At 46.3% G+C, this 20,665-nt stretch overlaps 1 protein-coding gene across 9 annotated transcripts in view; it reads right to left on the reverse strand.

The window, feature by feature from the left end:
* The window catches only part of Tln2 (talin 2), a 416,961-nt gene that overhangs the window by 71,670 nt on the left and 324,626 nt on the right, over positions 1 to 20,665 (reverse strand). For all 9 annotated transcript variants that reach the window (NM_001081242.2, XM_011242813.3, XM_011242812.3 and 6 more), the window contains 8 exons: positions 20,116 to 20,205; positions 17,666 to 17,788; positions 16,082 to 16,225; positions 13,720 to 13,881; positions 7,548 to 7,688; positions 6,881 to 7,062; positions 5,051 to 5,183; positions 1,228 to 1,329 (listed from right to left, as the gene is read on the reverse strand). In NM_001081242.2, the coding sequence (NP_001074711.2) occupies positions 1,228 to 1,329; positions 5,051 to 5,183; positions 6,881 to 7,062; positions 7,548 to 7,688; positions 13,720 to 13,881; positions 16,082 to 16,225; positions 17,666 to 17,788; positions 20,116 to 20,205 (1,077 nt within the window). The remainder of the gene's footprint in view (positions 1 to 1,227; positions 1,330 to 5,050; positions 5,184 to 6,880; positions 7,063 to 7,547; positions 7,689 to 13,719; positions 13,882 to 16,081; positions 16,226 to 17,665; positions 17,789 to 20,115; positions 20,206 to 20,665) is intronic.

Genomic DNA, 20,665 nt, shown 5'->3' on the forward strand with positions numbered 1-20,665 from the left:
CTGATTACTGGGATGAGGACTAGCTAGCTCTACTTTATCAGAAGGAGAGACAACATGGTCCAAATGAAGACAGCTAACCAGGGACAGAGGAACTTCTATGAGATAGCCTGTGAGTTCCAGAGATAGTCCTGTTCCCGCCTCCTTTGTGCTGGGGTTATAGGTGTGTACCGCTGCCTCTAGTTATACAGGTGCTAAGGATCCGAACTTGGGTTCTCCTGCTTGCAAAACAAGAGCTTTACCTGATACTTCCCCAAAGCCCTGTGTGTGTATCTTAAAGGAGCCCCTTGAAGGCCAGGTGGGCAGCCTGAAAGCAGCGCCTGCTCTCTGATGTCTTCTTTGTCCAGATGTGGAGGTCCCAGCCTGAGCAAGCAAAGGCAGCCCTGTTCACAGGCACAGGACTTATCCCTTCCCCAGGAATGACAGTGGCTTCATCACCAAAGGCAACAGGGCACTGTGGTGATGGTTAGAATGAGAAATGGCTCTCATCGACTCCTGTGTTTGAACACTCGATCCCCAGTCGGTGGCTCTCTGTAAGGTTATGAAGCTTTTAGAAGATAGGGTCTTGCTAGATAGAGGAAGGGAGTCACTGGGGCTGGCTTTGGGGTCTCATGGACTGGCCCCACTCTTGTGTTCTCTCTGCTCCTCAATTGCAAGGCTGGCCTCCTGCTCCTGCTGTCATCAGACCTTTGCTGTCATGGCAGACTCTTATCCTTTTGGAACTGTCAGCCAAAATAAACCTTACTCTCCTAAGTTGCTTTTGGTCAGGTTTTTATCATAGCATTAGAAAAGAAACTAATACAGGACCTGATGGGTCTCTCGGGAGTGGAAACGTATAGCCAAAATGTTTAATGCATTAGAGTCCTACCTGTTCTCTAGGTTTATCTGGTTTGTAATTAAGTTCCCTAATGCAGATGTAACAAGTCAAGAGTTGTTAAGTGGTGGGAAAAGTGAAACATCCTAACTAAACCAGTACCCAGCATCCTTAGAGATGTGAGCAGCATCTGAAGGATAAGCCTAGCCTTGAGTCCTTTACACAGATTTCGTCATAGACCATGTTCTAGGTTGAAGAGGGATTTGTGATAGTGCTAGGCTCATGGCACCGTGAGGGGTACTGAATCACAGCACGGGAGAACACTGAGCGCAGGCTTTGGGAATAGTGATAACTCTCCACCTCCCTACACACATGCACCATCTCTCTCTCAGCAGGATCGCCTGCTTGCACAGTACCTTATGTCCAAGTTGGGCAGCTTCTCCTCGGGCAGCTGTGGCAATGGGATCAATAAGATGTCCGATTTCTTGGACCACTGAGGTCAGCTGCTCCTGTAGGGCCTGAAAGAGGGAGAGGCATCATTTGACAACAGGCCCTTACACTGCTATGTCATTCTGAAAAGCCCTTTATGAAGGCCAACAGGACCTGTATGATATCAGAATGCCTGGATGCTCCCCAGGGTGAGATTCTCTATCCTTCCTCAGATGAAGCAGGCATGAGAGGTGTGTTTCTCACTGGCTTCATTCTTAGCAGCCCCAACAACTGCTGCTGGCGGGATCTTCAAGGTTGGTTATATACCCTGATTATGAGGACTGAGGACTAACTCTACTTTCCAAGAAGAGACAACATGGTCCGAATGGAGGCAGCTAGTTGGGAACTAAGGGAACATCCTGGTCTTGGTGTTCTCAGAACTTAAAGAGGAGGGGCAAAGGGTGATGTGAAGATGAGATCAGATCTCTGAAGGCTTCACTGTTGGCGCACCATGAAGGAACCAGATGGGCTACATGCAGAGCTTAGCCAGGCTTTGCTCATTGTTCTTGGTGACTTGCAGGCACATATTGGAAATGACACTCTTGAGGGATTTTTTTTTTATCAGGTCTGAGATGGTTTAAACTCTCTGCTCCAAATAAATGAGTTTAGGCTGTTAAGAGACAGGGAAAGAAAGCCAGACTATGTTGGGAGGGGGCAGGTGGGGAATGGGGAACTTGAGGCTGGAGAGGAACTGGAAGCAGGAAATCTCCTCCCTTTCTCAAAATCATCTTAGGAAGTGTACTGGATAGGTTCAGGTTAACGGATCAAAGAATGGACATCATAAAGATGTATGCCCTGACCTGTCATCTGAAGAGTCACAATATCCTTTCTGCATTTATCAGTCTGCTACAGAGCCACCATGCACTGGCACATGAGGGCCTCAAGCAGATTTCACTCTGGGAGAGAAAAAGCTTAACAGATAAGCTTCAAAACAACAACAATAACAAAAGAGCCAGAGATAAGGGGCAGGCAAAGAAAGGCTTGCTAAGTCCAAAGGCCTTACTTAGCTAATTATTTATTGTCCTCACACAGTCAGTGTGATTATGGGTAAGAATGACAGAGAGTGCAGGGCATGGTGGCGCACAACTTTAATCCCAGTACTCGGGAGGCAGAGGCAGGCAGATTTCTGAGTTCGAGGCCAGCCTGGTCTACAAAGTGAGTTCCAGGACAGCCTGGGCTATACAAAGAAACCCTGTCTTGAAAAAACAAAAAACAAAAAAACAAAAATCAACAACAACAACAACAACAAAAAACCCAAAAACCAAAACAAAACAAAAAAAAGAATGACAGAGAATCCCTTTGGCGTTTTTTGATAGATGCTTTGCTAAATTCAATATTGTATAATGATGGACCTTGGGTATAAAAGGAGTACATTTTTTCTATTGGGGGAGCTAAGGCAGAGGATGCAGTTTTGAAGTGATGGTAAGAGGGGGACACTTCTGTGGTGGTGGCCACAGGCCTTTTTGGGGTGGCAGGCAGTGTCTCACTAAGTAGTCCTAGCTATCCTCAAATTCACAGAGATCAAACTGCCCCTGCCTCTGGCGCTAAGATTAAAGGTGTGGGAAGCTACCAAACCTGGCTTCATCTTGGCTGCTTGAACTGGGGGCTACATAAGGGTGTGGTCTGCTGAGAAGTCGTCAACACACACACACACACTTCATGTGTGCTTACTGTGTGTATGTTCGACTTAAGAACAGGCTTAAAATAGTCATGCTAGCTTTCTATTGCTCAGTCCTGCTTCTTATTTCCTGGAATTGTGTGTGTACCTGTGCATGTGTCTGTGTCTGTGTGTGTGTGTGTGGGGGGGAGGTCTGTGCGCGCGCGCGTGTGTGTGTGTGTGTGTGTGTGTGTGTGTGTGTGTGTGAAGCTAAAGTAGAACAGATAGCTCTATTAATAAAAACGAGCAATGTTTAGTTCTAGGTCCATGGTTTGAAGAATGGTGACAGAGCTCATTATGCCTAAATTCTATGCAGTAAACATATCACTCATGCAAACTAAATGCCTGACTGTTGAGCACTGTCCTCCTAGAGAGAAGTATGGATTGCAAATTTTGATGGGTAGCAAGCAGCTCAAGAGCAAGAACAGATTAAGTGAGGCCGGGGAGATGCTCAAGGGGGAAAATGTCCGCTATTCAAGCATGAGGACTTAAGCACCTACAATCCCAGTGCAGGAAGTGGGGCAGGGATGGAGACAGATGGGTTCTAAGGACTCACTGGCCAGCCACCCTGGCTAAGGATGAGCTCCACGTTCAGGGAGCAACCCAGACGCAAATTAAAAAAAAAAAAAAGATGGAGGAGCACATGGGGTGCACACCCACACAGGGGCACATGTGTATAGAACACACACAGAGAAAAGATAAAGTAGCTTGAAGTAAAAACTTATGGTTCTCGTGACAAGTCAGTTGTATCGGATGGTGTTTTGTTGGGGTAGACAGGTAAAAAGGGTGTTTTCTTAAAGCGGACCTACATGAAAGGATGTTTCACTGAAGCAGACACCTCAGTGAAAAGAGGCTCTGTTAAAGTAAACATGTAAAGACATGTGATAAGGGATTGCTCGCTAATGACACACAGATAGAGCTCTGCCTTATATTATGTTGATGAGCTTTGTTTATTTCGACTCTAGAGAGAAAAATGTACCAAAAAAACCTTTTGATGATGGCTTTTTGCTGCTTTTGTGGACTGGGGCAGACTGGCAAAAATGATGTCAGCTACTATAGACTCATGTTGAGTTTCAACTCATGTGCTATGACACCTAGTGAGACAAGACCCACCGAGGATACGTGATGTTTAGGGAGTATAAATAAGACTCAACAGACAGTGAAGAGGGGCTTGTTTATTTAGTTAGCTTTATAACACTTCTTGGTTTTGTGTCCTTGTTGATCTTTGCTGAGAGAGACACGGCTGAGAACTTCTCTTGACATCGCTAGTGAGTGGTCTTGGTTGTTTTTACTGACTCGTGCTGATTTGGCTGAGGCCTGGCTGTTTTTGTTAGGCCATGTCAATGCTGCTGACTTGTATTTGTTATCTTGACACTATTAAACTAGACTGTTGGTATATTTATAAAGTGTTTACAAGTAGATCGAGCTGTCACTGCTAAATTCTGTAGACTAAACTATTGATTTTTTGACAACGTAGATGAGATTTACTGAAAAAACAATTTTTAAATAGGTCTACTTGCCCCATATCCTAATAACCTTTCTTTTCCACTACCTCTGGTGGGTCATAGACTAAAAGAAAGGTTAAAGAGTTTAAAAACCGTTATTAAAAATAAAATTAAAAAATTTAAATATACAGTGAACCCAAATGATAAGATGCTAAGCCCCCCAACACACATATACAAGATAGAGAATAACTCAGGGCACAAGTCTTTCCCTCTAGATGAATCAAATGCATTAGCATTTAATGCTAAACTTGTTTAAAAAATGCAAAGAGAAAATGTGGCCAGAGAAGCACTTGAGTTCTGCCTGCCCAGGCCTCCTCTGTGTACAACTGAACCCAGCAGTCCATCTTAGGACAGAACTACCCAACACTGACCATTTTCCTGCGAACTTCAGCTGCATGTGAACCCTCCTCTATAGCAGGTGAGGTCTTCTCCACACCATCTGCCTCGTCTCAGCACTTGTCCTACACACCCCCTGCCAACCCTACGACCTCCCTATCTGTTCCACAGGGACAGCTGTCCATTATCACTCTCCAGCCTTAGACATTTAGTTCCATTTCCCCTGGAGTTTCCAACAGAGCCCCAGCCTACCTCCACAGAGATGTCATCCCTCGTGGCCAGGCTCTGGCTGACCGCGGCCAGGGAGGCCTGCTCGATGTCCCTGATGCACCGGTTGATGCCATCAATGGAGTAGTCACATTCCCTCTGCCCTGGGGCTTTGTCCCTAAAAGGGACAGAACAAATCAAACAAAAGCCCATGAGGCTTTTTTTGTCACACCATGCTCCTGTACGGTGGGACAAGAAGTGAGCCAGGAACCTCTGTCCGCTTTCTACACAATCACCTTCATTGAGCAGTGCATCTCTGAGGCTTGCTCAGCAAAATGGGCCCAGGGCCATGCATTTCTTAATTAACACTTGTACCTGACATAGCTCTATTTCTAGCAGGAAGAGTGGAATCTCTGCCTTTCCTCTCAGGCTAATAATAGGCAATTGCAAAGGAAACAATTTGCACTTGGGTGCTTGCTTTCATTTCAAAGTTAAAAAAAAAGTATATGTGTGTGCGTGCATGTCTATTTGAATACAAATGCATACAGTACATGGAGACCATAAGAGGAAGTCAAGTCCTACTTTACCAGTGTCTCTGTTGGTTCCTTAAGACAGGGTCTCTATCAGAACCTGGAGCTACTGTGGCAACCAGCACGCCCCAACAATCCTCCTGGATTTGTCTCCCACAATTCTAGGACACGAGCACACACCTATCCCTGGCTTTTTATATGGAGCTAGGTATTCAAACTCAGTCCCTCCGGCTTCTGCAGCAAGCATCTCCATTGAGCCATCTCTCCAGCCAATGAAAATAAAAGCACAGCACCAATTATAGTGCTGACACGATACTAGTGTATACTAGTTATAAGCTCATGGGCTACAGGAAGAGCTAAAGTATTCAGATGGGTTTTCTTTGTAACACATTAAGGAAAAGTTTAATTATGGCTTTGAACTTCAGAAGCAATTAAGAAGCAAAACCCTGTAACTTAGGAAATGAACACACCATGTTGTAGGATATTCATTTTGGCCAACTTGAAAAGTGTCATTTTCTCAGCCTCTGGGTATTACCAAGAAGGTCAGGATACCTGGAGTTAGTATGAGCTGCAGAAAATTCCTTTCATCTTATTATCAGGCTAAAAAACTCTGAAAAGTAGTGCTCTCAGGCTAAAAGCTGATGATTCAGTGTGGTGGTTAGAAGGGCTGGGACTGGAGCCTTTGGTTGACCAAGAGAACATGACCTAAGTTCTCCTGCCTGAAACTTCATAGAAGGAAGATGGAAACCATGACAATACCTACTTTAAAAGGTAATGTAGGTAAAATATTTAGAATAAAATCTAGTTTATAATAAGTGCTTAGATATGCTGTTATTGTGACCAGTACTGTCATGGGTCTCAAAGGGATAAGACATAGGTTCTTAGTTTTCGTTACTGTTACTTCAATAAACACAAAGGCAACCTGGGAAGGAAAGAATTGACTTTATCTTACAGGTCACAGTCTATCATTAAGGGAAGCCAGAGTAGAAGCTCAATACAGGAACTTGGAGGTAGGAACTGAAGCAGAAACCATGACCTAATGGTGCTTACTGGCTTGCTCAGCTACCTTTCTTCTATAGCCCAGACCCATCTGCTCAGGGATGGCACAACTGCATGGGCTGGACTCTCTCACATCAATCATCAATAAAGAAATCACCCCACAGTCATACCCACAAGCCAATAGGATGGAGACAATTCCTCAGTTGAACTGCTCTCTTCCCAGGTGACTCCACTTTGTGTCAAGTAAATGACCGAAATTAGCTGTCACAATAATGATCAATGGACATAGTCCCCTCCTACTCTATTCAGATGCAGGCTGCTAGCTCCCTTTAGATAAGAAACTGACCTGATAGACGTGATGAGACTCTTAATGGAGTCAGACACAGTGTGGGAGTGTCCAGCCAACACGGACCAGGTGGGCGGATCTTTGGGGTTGATGGCCAGAGAGCGCGCGGTGCGGATGAGGTACGATGAGCTCTCCAGCATGGTCTTGGCTGAGACCAAGATTGGTTCCTGCGCCTGGGAGCCCTAAGATGAACCAACAGAGAAGTGAAGGCTGAGTACACAGAGATGGGTAAACTGGGCCCTAGAAAGACTTATTCTTTAAGCTGGTACTTCTATCTATCCTACGGGAGGGAAGCTAGCTAGCAAAAAGGGCCCAGGGGAAGCAGGGGCCTAGGCTTGCTCCTTAAATAATAAATATAGTTTCTCTTAAATATAATCTTTGAGTTTGACAGACTTCACAAAAGAATTAGCCCCAGTCCCAGGCACAAAGATTATTCTCAATATCAAGCTATTATTTCTTTAAGATAGGTATTCACCGAACATAGTTAACTGTGCACCAAGTACCATCCACAGTAACAGAGTTATGTGTACATAACATAGTACTTAATAATGCAAAATTCTGTGCATACTGACAAAAGGTCTTTTGGAGTTTTAACTACCCATGCTCACTCTATTTCATACAGAATTAGCCAATGATGTTTGAGTTTTACTTGCTGCAGGCTCCCTACCTCAGAGCTGATCTGTGCAGGAATGCTGGCAAACTCGGGGTTTGATGCAAACGCTGTTAGGTTCTCCACCGCCTCGATCAAGGGCGTGGTAGCAATTCGACACTTATTGCGATTGTCTTCAGAGAAATCCCCATCCAGGGCCTGATGGGAAAGAAATGGAGATCCATCCCACTGAGCAAGGCACATCACTTCTAAGACACAGCAATCGCCTCCCAGCAAGGGAAGGTAGTTCCTTGGGAATACTGCTCATCAACAAGTAAGAAGCAACTGGAGAGATCCCTGCTGCCACCCAGAGAGGCCCAGGAATAATCCCTAAGGAATAATCCAGATGTACAGCTCACAGGACAGCTGTCCTGCTGTCAGCTGACTCGTCCCTCACTCCCTCCAGCCATGCTGTCATGACCGGCTGCCAGGTCACTTTCTCTTCCACTTCTGAGATGGGATGTTCTATTTCCAAATGGAGTAAGTCCATTTCCGTCCAAATGACAAAGATCTTTAAATAGTGTGGCATTTCTGACCAGCTTGCCTTCCTCCCTTCCCTCCTTGCTCCCTTCCCTTTTTTTTTTTTGTTTCTTGGAATTAAAACTAGAATCCACTCCTGAGCTCAATCTCCAATCTCTCACTTCCAACTTATCTAAGTTCCCATCCAATGGTTTTCCTGAACCACCAGCATCTTAGAATGAATCCAGTGGAATCCAATGGCAACGAATAGGCTAGACCTACCCAACCAACTGGGCCATTCAGATCAGATCAGTTCACATAACACACACACACACACACACACACACACACACACACACTGGTCTATCTAGTTAAGGAGGTCACACATAAAAGGGTACTTATTGCACAATTTCACTCACGAAGTACAAAAAGAAGTTACACTAACTGAGGTGTTAGAAGCTGGGTAACAGTCTGGAGGGGTGTGGTTAATATGTTTAGCTGGAGATAATTCATGGGCTCTCTACATGATGTAGATTTCCTCCATACATTTTATGCTTCATCTTTAATTAGTGGCAGACAACACAAGAGTACGCAGTGATCAGTCATGTGGCTGATTAAAGGCTAGCTTGGTGAATTTAGGATGTGGCCTGGGATACACGTCAAGCAAGGCTCTTGGACACTGACCCTGCCTTTCAAGAACAACACAGCCCATGAAGCATGGCAGGCGCACTGCCTTCTAGCAGAGGGAGACAAGGCAGAAGCAGCTATGCTTGCCGAAGAATGCAAATGTCCTTGTTAAATGACCAATTAAACTTTTAATGTAATCCTTATGAGCCATATATAAAAACCTACTTAGACAATTAGTGAATGAACCACCCAGAGGCACTGGCATTATCGGACCAGCTGGGTCTGAGGTGGGAGTGGTCTGCTCCTCAGGAAGGCAAGAGGAGGCAGGCAAAACAGGTCTGAAGGGCACTTCTGAATAACAACTTCTGAATAATGACATTCCAGCCAGGTCTTGGTAGCTTGGTATAATAATTACATAGCCACAATGCTAATATTTTCAGAATCATTCCCATGAGCCTACTCACTTACCATCCTCAGTAATTACGGTGCCTGGCTTGCTTTGGCTACCACCCTTCCCTCACCCAACCAACTATGACCCTGCTCTAACCACTTGGACTCAGCCTTTTTTCTAGGCCCACTGGAGACCCTAACCTTGCCTGGCTACTTCTTGCTCACATGCACGGCCCCACCTCTAACTGCCTCTGGGACTTATAGATGTTGAATTTACACTGCTGTCCCTGGCAACCCAGAAAAGGACTGCCTCAGAGTGCTGACCTCACTGTGCTGTTAACATCATAGCCTCCTCAAGGTTGGGTGCTACCAAGCAAGCCTCAGTGCAAGCTGGGGACACCAGCGGGAGGTATGGTGGGTGTCCCCTGACAAGAGCCTGATAAAGATGGCCTCAGCACAAGAAAATGAGTCAAGCAGGGGCTGGCCGTAGTGAACTCTGGAGTCTGAGGAACTTGGGCCCCAACTCCACAAGTCACATTGCCCGGGTGCTAAAATGACATGGCTTCCTTTCTTTCTGCCATTTTTCCAAACTCACACATGCTCCTTTCTTACATCCTTCTATATCTGCCAGGATGGAAAACATCTGCCTAGGTGACCAACCCTCATTTGAACTTACACAAACCAAAAAGATGACTCCTGTGTCCCTGACATACATCTCAAGGCTCAAGACATGGACCAGCTCTGTCTGCCTGGCACGGATCATAAACAGCACATCTCAATAGAGCCCGTTGCTATTCATAGGGCAGGGCACTGAACAACATGAGCTACAACAAAAGCCTGTATTCCCCACCGGCTTTGGTTTTCAAACAGGAGAAGATATTTGCTCATAAGGATGCACTTGGCATGAGAAGGGATGACCTGGAAAGCTATTATTTCACTTCTGAAGTTTGCCTCCACTGGATATGACTGAGGCAACCCAAGTAAAATGGACACTCAGGTCAGCCCCACAGTGAAATGCTGAGCAGCTGAAAGTGCTTCCTCGTGCCTCTTTCATATAGAATGTCTCTTTAGCCACAGAAGGGTTAAAGCCACACCCATGGGGACAAGAGCATTCCAGACCTCCAAGCCTGACACCCCTCTAATCTCACAGGCATGTGGGGAAAACATCCAGGACTTAAGGGGTTAAAGGGCACTGCATACCAGCTTCATTTTCCCAATAACATGAGCACCTGGAAAAACGGACACAATTTACCCAGGTCACCCTACTACTTGCTGTCATGTCAAACCATCACCTGAGACTCCAGCTCTCTTCTTTCTTACAAATCCTAGACGCCATCAAAGGCCCCAAGGCCTAAGATGTCTCAGAATGTTCCCCACCCCAGTTTGAAGAACTCTACTTTACCAGTCCAAACATAAGGATGACCAAGAAAACACACTTACAGCCAAGTCAAAGTCACTCAGAGGGAGCTCGATCGGGTGTCTGCGGCATTCACTGGAAGTGCCTAATTGCAAAAATCCAAGCACTCGCTCTGCGGTGACCGACAAGGCTAAACTTCAACTTCTCAGCAAAACAAAAGCAGGGGTTGCATAATTTCCACTTGGCACTCAAACCTGAGTGGCTGCACATTTAAAATAACATTCCATTCCACACATCTGATTCAAGGCTAGGTAATGAGCATAATGGAGAGAGAAAACAGGCAGAGGGTGTTGTGTGGACCAGGGGCAGAGTCCTTGTAACTCACTGAAAGCCCTCCCTGGTAGGAGAGGCTGAAATGCATTCTTGCTGGGCTATGCTTGGGAAGTTTAGAGAATGCCATCAGGAGAGAGCTAAGGTCCCAGTGCCATCCTGTCTTCTCCCTTCTTCAGGACTAGAAGGATGCGGCAGCTGGGCTGATGTCTGGGCACAGACTCATGGTGCAAAGCAAACACACTAAGGAGCACAGGACGTTGAAGGAAGCAGCTGTGGTACTGAACTCTTCAGAAGATCAAGGACCCACCTGATACCTAACCATTCCTTTAAGGGGAGATCCACTCAGTACAGAGCAGGGGGCACCAAGGATGCAACCTGTGCCATTTTCTTATTATTAGTGAGTGAAGGCGGTATTCAAGTATGGACTGGACCGACAAACCCTGCCACACAGTGCAGACTGAAAACTCTGGGCACCTTTTGACAAGCTGAGGCAATAGGCTCACTTCTGTTCCCCTCATATTGATGCTGGTTTGCAGAGATGCTCATGGGAGACAGGCTCACCCAGCTCTCCTCTGATGCTTTTCACAGGCCTATCTTTTGGAAACCATCACATGAGCTCATTTGCTGCAGGGATTTGCAGAGGGACTGACACTGTGAGGAGAATGTGAAAGAAGATTCGATCTTAAGATCTTAACAGACAGAGCAGAATTTAAAAGAGAGGAGGCAGCAGGAGAGAGAAGCAAAAGGAGCAGGAGAGAGAGGCTTCAGGATAGAGAGAGGCTACAGGAGACAGTACAGGAGAGAGAGGGATTGCAGGAGAGAGAGTGCAGGAGAGAGTGGCTGCAGGAGAGAGAGAGGGGCTGTAGGAGACAGAGGCTGCAGGAGTTTTTAAGGTCTTCCCTCCCCTGCACTGCTTTATAATGATCAGAAAGTGACTGATTTTTAACTGAGAAAAGTTAATTATGCAGTAAGTGACAATGACGTCACAGCTTTTAACTACATTGTCCTTTCCACCCTCAACTCCCAGACTTTTACACTCGGGCTCTGTAAACACAGCCAGGGCTTTTTCCCCAGGCAGGAGGGATGAGCTCATGCCCTCTGTTCCAAGGAGCCCAACAGCATGCTGGGACTGAGAACAGGGGCTCTGGGACTTGGGCTTGAATTCTCATCTATCATTTATTGGCTGGTTTACCTAAGCAGTTACTTACACTTTGTGTCTCAGTTTCCCATCAGCAAAATGGCCATGATAAACACAGCATAGCTGTGAGCATGAAACCGAGTACCATCCACAAAGCATGAAATGTACACTTAAAAACATAAGCTTCTTATTTGCTAATCTCACACACTGTGATGGCAAGGGAGCCACGAGGATCCTAGAGCAGGACGACACTGGATTTAATTTGTTTATTCATTTTCCATCTAGTTTCTTGTATCCTTCAAGCACAGAGGCCTTTTGTTGGTTTTTAAAATGACTCTCTGTTGAAACAGCTAAGGAACTGCTGACTGGGCTAACCGGCCTTGCTCTCACCAGCCAGCTTCCAGCTGCCACAGGCCGGATGGATGCTCTTTCCTTTGGCCTCTGCAAGGCTCACTCTGACTGACTTCTGGGTGGGGGCTCTTCAGAGATTTTTGCAGAAAAAAAAAAAGAGAAAAGTCAAGTTGCATTAAGGTTGGAATCCCTTTTACTGAGGCTCGGGGAGTTGCTCAGTGGAAAAGCAAGTACCTAGTGTCAGGTCCCAAAGAAACCTGGGACAAATGACTAACGGTGGTGCCCACTAGCATACCAAGGCACACGCAGGCCTCCAGGCCACTCAGTACCTGTGGCACCTCTCAGCTCTTCTCACCACGCCCCCTACATGAACCTCTCTGGCTGCAGGGGCTTGCTTTTCCTCCCCCAAGCTTTTCTCTCTCATACATCCCTGCCAATTCGACCACACTGTCTCTTGGTTCTCTTGGTCCTCAGCGCCTCTCTTGGTCAGCCTGCCTTCTCTCCTCTTCTGGCTCAATTCAGTCTGGACTCTTCCAGATGTCTCTGGCTGTATTCCCCTCATATCTACACTAAAACCTTTTTCCTCAGCCACACCTGGAGTGGTCCTTTCCTCATTTCAAGTCCTCATTTTACTTACTTCGGTATACAGAAAGCCACTGGTTTGATCCCTAGCACCACACAAAATCGAAAACAATCCCTTTCTTTTCAGTACAGCAAGGTTTACAGAGAACTGGTATCCTGCCCTCCCTAAACAATGATCCTTTGAAGGCTGGGGTGGGGACCCAGATGACACATGGGTGTGGGCCTGTGGTTTGCTCTCCAGGTTTTGGCTGTTTTCCCACAAGATCAGCTGCCTGATCTGTGCACAGCCCTAGGTTGCTTAGAGCTACCACCTACAAAGACCACTGTCTGGCCAACTCAGTTTTCTTAACTCAAGGGAGCCTGCCTCTCCTGCCACACACACACACCTCATCTACCCATGCTGGGAATACAGATGTGCACTAATGTGTCAGGCTTTTCATAAGGGTTGTGGAGATTTGAACTCAGGTCTTCATGTTTGCATGGTGAGCACTTTACCCACTGGGCCATCTCTCCAGCTCCAAAGTGATTTTTAAAAATGAAGTTGTTTTATAACTTCCCATTTCCTTTCTCCATATTCTCTCTTGGCTCTAAGTCTCCAGCAACAGTGGCACAAGCCCCGACCAGACCTCTCAAAACCATACCAAGTACACATAGGCTATACCCACACATAGCAATAGGAAAGGACCCTTAACCTCCCTATCCCAATTTCAGGCCCTAAACTCCTAGCTGCAGAATCGAGAGTGACTCCCTGCTTACCACCATGGAGGTTAGTAGAGGTATAGCTGGGCTTTCCTGGTGAACATTTCCTGATAAGTAAGTGGAAGCAACCCCTCCTCACCTATGACTTAAGGGCTACCCCTTACCACTCATACATCTTAGGAGATAGAGCTTTAGTCACATTACTCTCCCGGCTCTGTACAAGGACCAACAAAGCCTGCAATCCAGTCATCTACCTTGATGGTCTTGACCAGGTTGGCGGTGCTGTTGGCAACCTCCTTGGCTGACTGGACAAAGTGCCGCTTGGCAACAGGGTTGGCCGTCTTGGATGAGGCGATGCGGCAGGCATTGCATAAGGCTGATGTGTGCTTGGCAACAATAGTGGCAGCCGACAGAACCTACAAAGCACGGAGCTGGGTTAGGTGGGGAGATGGCACATGCTAGTGCAGAGGAACCTGCCTTTCTCTGCAGCCCACATGTCCAGAATCTGGGCAGTCTTGTTTGTTTAGCTATGCTGTGCCTAAAGTCACCCTGAGGAAGGAAAGAGCAAGAAACATGAAGCAAGAGAGAATGAAAATAGAAAGGGGAAGGAGGTACTGGGCCCCACTCTCAAAGGGTATATAGTCAGCTAGTCCTTGGAACCCCCAGAGTCCAAAGCCCAGCCCCAGGACAAGGCCTAAAACATCCGATTTAAAGTTTCCCAGTAGGCACATTAAAATGAGTAGAGAAACAAGAGAAATTAACTTACGTAATATAGTTTATTTAACTCAGTATATCCAAAATAGTTTATCATAATCAATTTATAAACAGCAATATGACATTGTAAGTTTAGGTTCATGCCAAGTCTTTGAAATTCAGCATGCATAGACACTCACAGGTCATTGCTATTTGGACTAGCTATTTTACTAGTGATTAATAGCTTCATTTTGCTAGTGGTCAACTCCTTGGAACAGGTTTGCATGGGTACAAAAAGTGGTTAGATACACCACTCCCTCCTCCCCCCAGGGGGAGCTGTAGTTGGTGACTAGCAGTCAGTGTACATCTATCAACTGCCCATTCTCAACTCAGGTACTCTCTTGAAGCCACAGACTTCCCTTGGTGGAGGTTAGACAGGCTCAAGTGCAACTGAGTATACATTTTGGGCTGTGGCAGGCCCAAGTAGCCCTGTTACCATTTTCTTAGATCTTTGTACTGCTGTGAGAACGGTGGCTTAAGTTCATAGTGGGCATTCCACTCTGAAGGCTACCTCTGGTACCCCCACAGTAGGCACTTTTCTTTCTTTTTAGTATGTACTGCTTTCCTGTGTAACTAGGTCCCCATGACACCAGAGGCACCAAGCTACGTGATACACACCATCTGCTCCTCAACTGTCTCTCGGGCTCCTTTCTGTGTTGTGGATTCTGACCTCAACTCTGAGGCTTGACTGACTGGGTGCCATCATCTCTGAAGTGACCTGAGAAAACTTGTCACATTTGTCCTTTTTATATCCCTGTCCTGGATAGTTTTTAATTGTTAACTTGACACAAATCATCTGGGAAAAGGGAACCTCAACTGAAGAATTTCCTCAACCAGATTTAGGCCTGCGGCCATGTTGAGAGGCTATCTTGATTGATAATCGGTGTGTGAGGGCCCAGCCAACCTGTGGGCAGCATGTCCCTAAGCAGGTGGGCCTGAGCTATATAAGAAAGCAAGTTGAGACTAAGACCATGAACGAGCCAGTAAGCTGCATTCCTCCATGGTGTCTACTAGCCCTGGGTTCTAGCCCTGACATTCCCTCTCTGTGGATTGTAACCTGGAGATGGAAGATGAAATAAACCCTTTCTTCCCCCAGGTTGTTTTTGTTTAGAGCATTTATCACAGCAACAGCAACCTAGAACAATACTCTATCTTACCAACACATCCCAATCAAACTCCCAAAGGAGTAAGAACCAAAGGGGCAAAGGGCAAAGGTCAGGCCTTACTTATGCTGACTTAGTGCTGAGCACAGAACAAACTGTCAATTAATAGCCAAGAGATTCCTCATGAATTCTGCTACATTGTTTCACTCTGTTGCCTCTCAGAACCTATATGTAAGTATCTTCCTGCCTTTACCACATTTGCAATACTTTCCTAGTCATTGTGATGGCTAGTTCATTTGTCAACCTGACATAGCCTAGAACCACCTGGGGAAGGGAAGTCTCAACGGGCATGCCAGTGGGGGACTGTCTTGATGACCTTAATTGATGCCTAAAAGTAGGAGGCACCGTTTTCTGTGTGCTGAACTGGATAAGAGCAGAGGAAGCAAGCTGCCCAGAGGCATGCATGTTCTCTCTTTGCTCTTGAGTGTGGGTATGATGTAAGTAGCCCCTTGAAGCTCCTGCCTTGATTTCCCCCCAACAATGGACTGAAACCTGGAACTATAAGATAAAGAACCCATTCTCCCCCAAGTTGCTTTGGTCAGGGCATTTCATGAAATGAGGACAGCTGTTATCTGCACAGTTGCAGGCATCTGGGTTTGCAAGCCCTGAGAACACCGGATTCTCTGGTCATTTTCCCATTTCCCATCGCCCACCAAGAGAAGCCTAAGAGATCACATGCCCCACATCCTTTCCTGGTTACCTGTGATGGGCTGCTGCCAGGGTCCACCAAGTTCTGACATGCCATCTGGATCGCCTGGTTAGCCCTGGCAAACTGGATGGGGTCCACCAGGCCTTGGTGACCTGCCTGGCTGTTCGGATCAGAGATGCCAACCAGATACGCAGCCTAGAAAAGGAAGGGCAAAGTCACACCTCAGACTCCAGGCTCCTCCAGGAGCTGTGGGAGACAATGGTCCGCAGTGTATTGGCAGCTGGCAAGCTCAGGTGCTCCTTAGGGCAAACTACCCATAGTAAGCTCACCCCTCTCACCAATGAAGACATGGTGACAGACAGGCTTATGCCAGCTTGACATACCATCAGGAGTTTGCTGCAGGCATCAGGGAACAAAGCCTCCTTGTTCGTAAAAGAAAGCCTTTGAGGCGCTCTTCTGTGGGATACGGATGTGGATGGGAGCAGCTTGCACAGCTGCTGGCAGCCATCATTTGACCATGAGGCTGTGTGAAGCTGGCTGTGGCTTATAGTTCGAAGAGGCAGAAGATAGCCGGTGCAAACTGACATAGGGAGCTTTGGAGTCAGTTCATCCTAGGGCCTTTGCTGCCCAAAGGTCTCCTAACCCAGAGGGTCCTTGCCTAGGTCACTATTTCTAATAGAATCTTGGCTTAGGCAATCAAGTAAGACAAATGGGAGGAGGGAAGAAAGAAAGAAAGAGAGAGAGAGGGGGGGGGAGGGAGGGAGGGAGGGAGGGAGGGAGGGAGGGAGAGAGAGAGAGAGAGAGAGAGAGAGAGAGAGAGAAGGAGAAGGAGAGAGAGAGAGAGAGAGAGAGAGAGAGAGAGAGAGAGAGAAGGAGAGGGAGAGAGAGAGAGAGAGAGAGAGAAAGAAAGGGGGAGGGAGAGAAGGAGGGAAGGAGGGGAGAAAAGATAGCATTTGCCCAACAGGACGGTTGCAGAAAAGGCTGTTTCTTTGGGTTCCCTTTGGTTGCACTAGGAAATAACTAACAGAGGATGAGCTCATGTGGTTTGAGGGGCAGGCCCAAGGTTAGGCAGGAATCTTCTCTTTTAACTAGGGATGTTTGTCTTTGAGCAAGCGAAATCTCCTAAGTTCAAGCTTAACCATCAATGATAAACCATTCAGGCTAAATGCTGCCATCTTTGAAGTTTTTGTTATATGGTCCCAATCATGACTGGAAAGGGACATGGGTCAACCAAGGGGAGGTGGTAAATATCATATCATAGTTCTGCATGATAGGGCCTTTTCCCCCTTCTTTTTATTCTAAAGAATGTGGCCAATGTGCAATTCTAAAGCCTGAGGGCCTTTACATTACTCAATACTTACTCTTCTCTATGGGACAATTTATCTAGAACATTGGCTTTAAATAGCTGCTTCTGACCTTTGGATGCCAGGTCTGCAGTATTCATGTGGTCTCTCTGTTCTCCCCGCATGTGCCTGGAAGCACTGGCTGGTATTCTGCCTATATGGCCCTCTTACCCAGAAGCCATTAGCTTCCCTATGATTCCTATCTCACTGCTTGGAGGAGCTGAAGCTGGTCTCCCTCAGGGGTATGTACTATGTCCTAGGGCTGGAAAGAAGGTGTGCACACGGCTCTTACCTGGGCTGCTGCCTCTGTCAGCCCACAGAGAGCCTTAGATGCAATCCCCACACATTCTCCGAAGGCAGGGAGGTCTCCAGTCTTGGCATTCTGTGAAATCCCTGCCATTGACTCGCCCAGAACCTGCAAAACAGCAACCAAGTCATTGAGTTTTTTTTTCCAACCCAGGGCTGCAGGAAGTTACCCTGCCGCTTGAATACTTAAAGCGACTTAATTTAAAACATTTGTCATCTTTGCCTTTACTGTACCCAAGAGAGACTCGAGAGAATCACACCACCTCTCTATGATGAAGACAAATGCATAAGAGGAGTACAAACCTTGCACCCAAGGGTTATCAGAATCTCCTGGGGGTTCAGTCAACACAGAGGGCATCATGTATAATCTACACAAGGCCTCTTGCGGGCACATGGCCCAGTCTTAGATCTATTTACTTCTAAGAGCATAAACTCACATTTAGGGAGCTAGACTTGAAATTCTAACCAGAAAGTAGAAGGCACACTCTTCCTTGCATGGTTAATTTATCAAGTTTTGAAAATCACTGCTACAGTCCTTTTTTGGTCCCCAAATAAGGCTTGATAGGGATTGTCACAGTCAGTCTGCAACCTATGGAACTCAAATGTCTTCTAAAGATCATACAGAAGGTCACATGGGCAGAGCAGGACATCTATCCCAAATCTGGTACCCTATCCTCTCTGGGCTTTGGCCTGTGGCACAAGGGGACTTTGTGCTTCCCAGGGCAATAGATTATAAAGTAGAAAATGTTCATTCACCCTTGGGCGAGAGATAACATTGTCAAGTCTCTGTGACATAGAGTTCTTCCTGAGGCAATAAGCCATTTTGAAGAGGAAACAAAATAAATGACTATAATATTTTTATATATCTAAAGTAACCGAGTTTACATAGAGATGTGCAGAGCAGAGTAGCTAGGGAGTGTTTGTAAGCACAGGATTTTTCCCTCGCCCCTAACTCCTTTAGGAAGAGAGCCTTCCTAGGCTGGAGCTGGAGCTCAGTTGGGAGAATGCTAGCCTAGCATTTAAACCTTGGGCGCAACAGTCCAGCTGTGGTGTGCACACCTGCAATTCCAGCACTTTAGGAGGTAGGAGCAGGGGAGTCAGAGTCATGCTTGATTATACAGCATGTTCAAGGCCAGCCTGAGCTACAAGAGGCCCTTTCTAAAAAAAAAAAAAAAAGGAGATTTCTGAATTTAAGTATTTAAGTCATATGCACCCTCCTCCATTTAGACAGTCCTCTATTCCATGGAAGTTGCTGAACAGAAGAAATTCTTGTCTTAACCCAACATAAACTACATAAACTGAGCCCTTTTGACATCATCGATACAGATGGTTCGCCAAGTCTTAAGTGATGGAAACCAGCATGCACAGGTGGCAAAAATTCAACCGCCAATTGTCTCTCTGGTATATCACTGGCACTTTCTGATTCTTGGGCATTCTCCTTCATTATTGCTCCCTAACATTGCTCTTAGTATTGCTTTTTCTTAATTACCATCGTCACCCAATTAACCTGCAAGGAATCAAATCTTACTAAGGGAAGGCCTTGAAGCCACTGTAGTTTTAAAATACTTCTCTTCCCAACCACCCAAAACTCCTAATATTTACTCCCCTCCAAAAAAAATTGTATGCTACGATTAGATATCACAAAATACAAACAAGGGGCTTTCATGAAAGCCAAGATCACAGAGAGACTTTCAACAGCAGTTCAGCCTCCAGTATATGAGTACGAAACACAGTATTCTATATGAAAACACAGTCTGGATTCACAGTGAGACCCGTATTTGATGATGTAAGCAGTGGTTCTCAAGGAAGGGTTCTGAGACCACAGGGGCAACCTGTGGGAACCTCTCAGAAAAGCACAGATTTCAAACCTTGGGGGGCGGGGGTCTATCACCAGGTATTTACACAACTTTCCACAAGGTTCTGCGAGACCCTGAATGTGGAAGAACACTTGGGCACGATGCATGACAAGATTTTGCCATATCGGCCACCCAGGGGCAAGGCAGATGTTCACTTTTCCCCTTCCTGTTTCTCCCCACTGAGGAGCAGCGCTGATGTCCATATTTTGATGCAGGCAGTTGACAGTTACCATTGATTGTCAACCTGACAGGATCTATACTAACTGAGGAAATAAGGTTCTGGGCATGTCTGTGATGGGGTCTCCAGACTGGGTTAATTAAGGAGGGATGACCCAGTGTGGGTGGCACTACCCCCAAGGCTGGGGTCCTAAACTTTGTAAACAGGTGAAATTGAGCTGAACACCTGCACTCCTCTGTCTCTGCTTCCTGACTGTAGATGCAATGTGACTGACTGTCTCATAATCCTGCCATCAGGCTGGACCGTCAAATTTAAGCCAAAAGGAAGTCTTCCTTCTTTAGGCTGCTTTGTTAGGTATGTTATCTCAGTAGAGAGGAGAGTAACTAAAAGAGACTGGCTTACCTTGGAGTTCTCCATCACACTCTCAATGCAGTCAAAATAAGAGAGGTCGCTCACAGGCTCATTCGGGTTTTCCAACATCCCCTTGACAGTCTACAGCGGAGAACACAGCTTAGAGAGTGAGTCAGAGGCACAGAAGAAAAGACACTGCCAAGTACAACCAATGCTACCTATTGCTGGACTAGGACTAGGGCCATAATTGATCAATCATTTAGAGTCATAGGAGGAACTCAGACCAGGGCATCAAGACTTTAGATTCCTTGTCAACAAAACAGTGGTGACAGGGGCTGGGGCCTTGGGTTACTGTTGCCACAGCTGGGGGGTGGGGTGGGGGTGTCAGTTTAGTTTGGGAGGGGCCTAGTATGTATAGGAAGGCTTTTTTTTAAAGATTTATTTACTTATTTATTATATGTAAGTACACTGTAGCTATCCTCAGACACTCCAGAAGAGGGCATCAGATCTTGTTACGGATGGTTTTGAGCCACCATGTGGTTGCTGGGATTTGAACTCAGGACCTTTGGAAGAGCAGTCAGTGCTCTTACCCGCTGAGCCA

Source organism: Mus musculus, chromosome 9 (assembly GCF_000001635.26).
Source record: "Mus musculus strain C57BL/6J chromosome 9, GRCm38.p6 C57BL/6J".
NCBI classification, from domain to species: domain Eukaryota; kingdom Metazoa; phylum Chordata; class Mammalia; order Rodentia; family Muridae; genus Mus; species Mus musculus.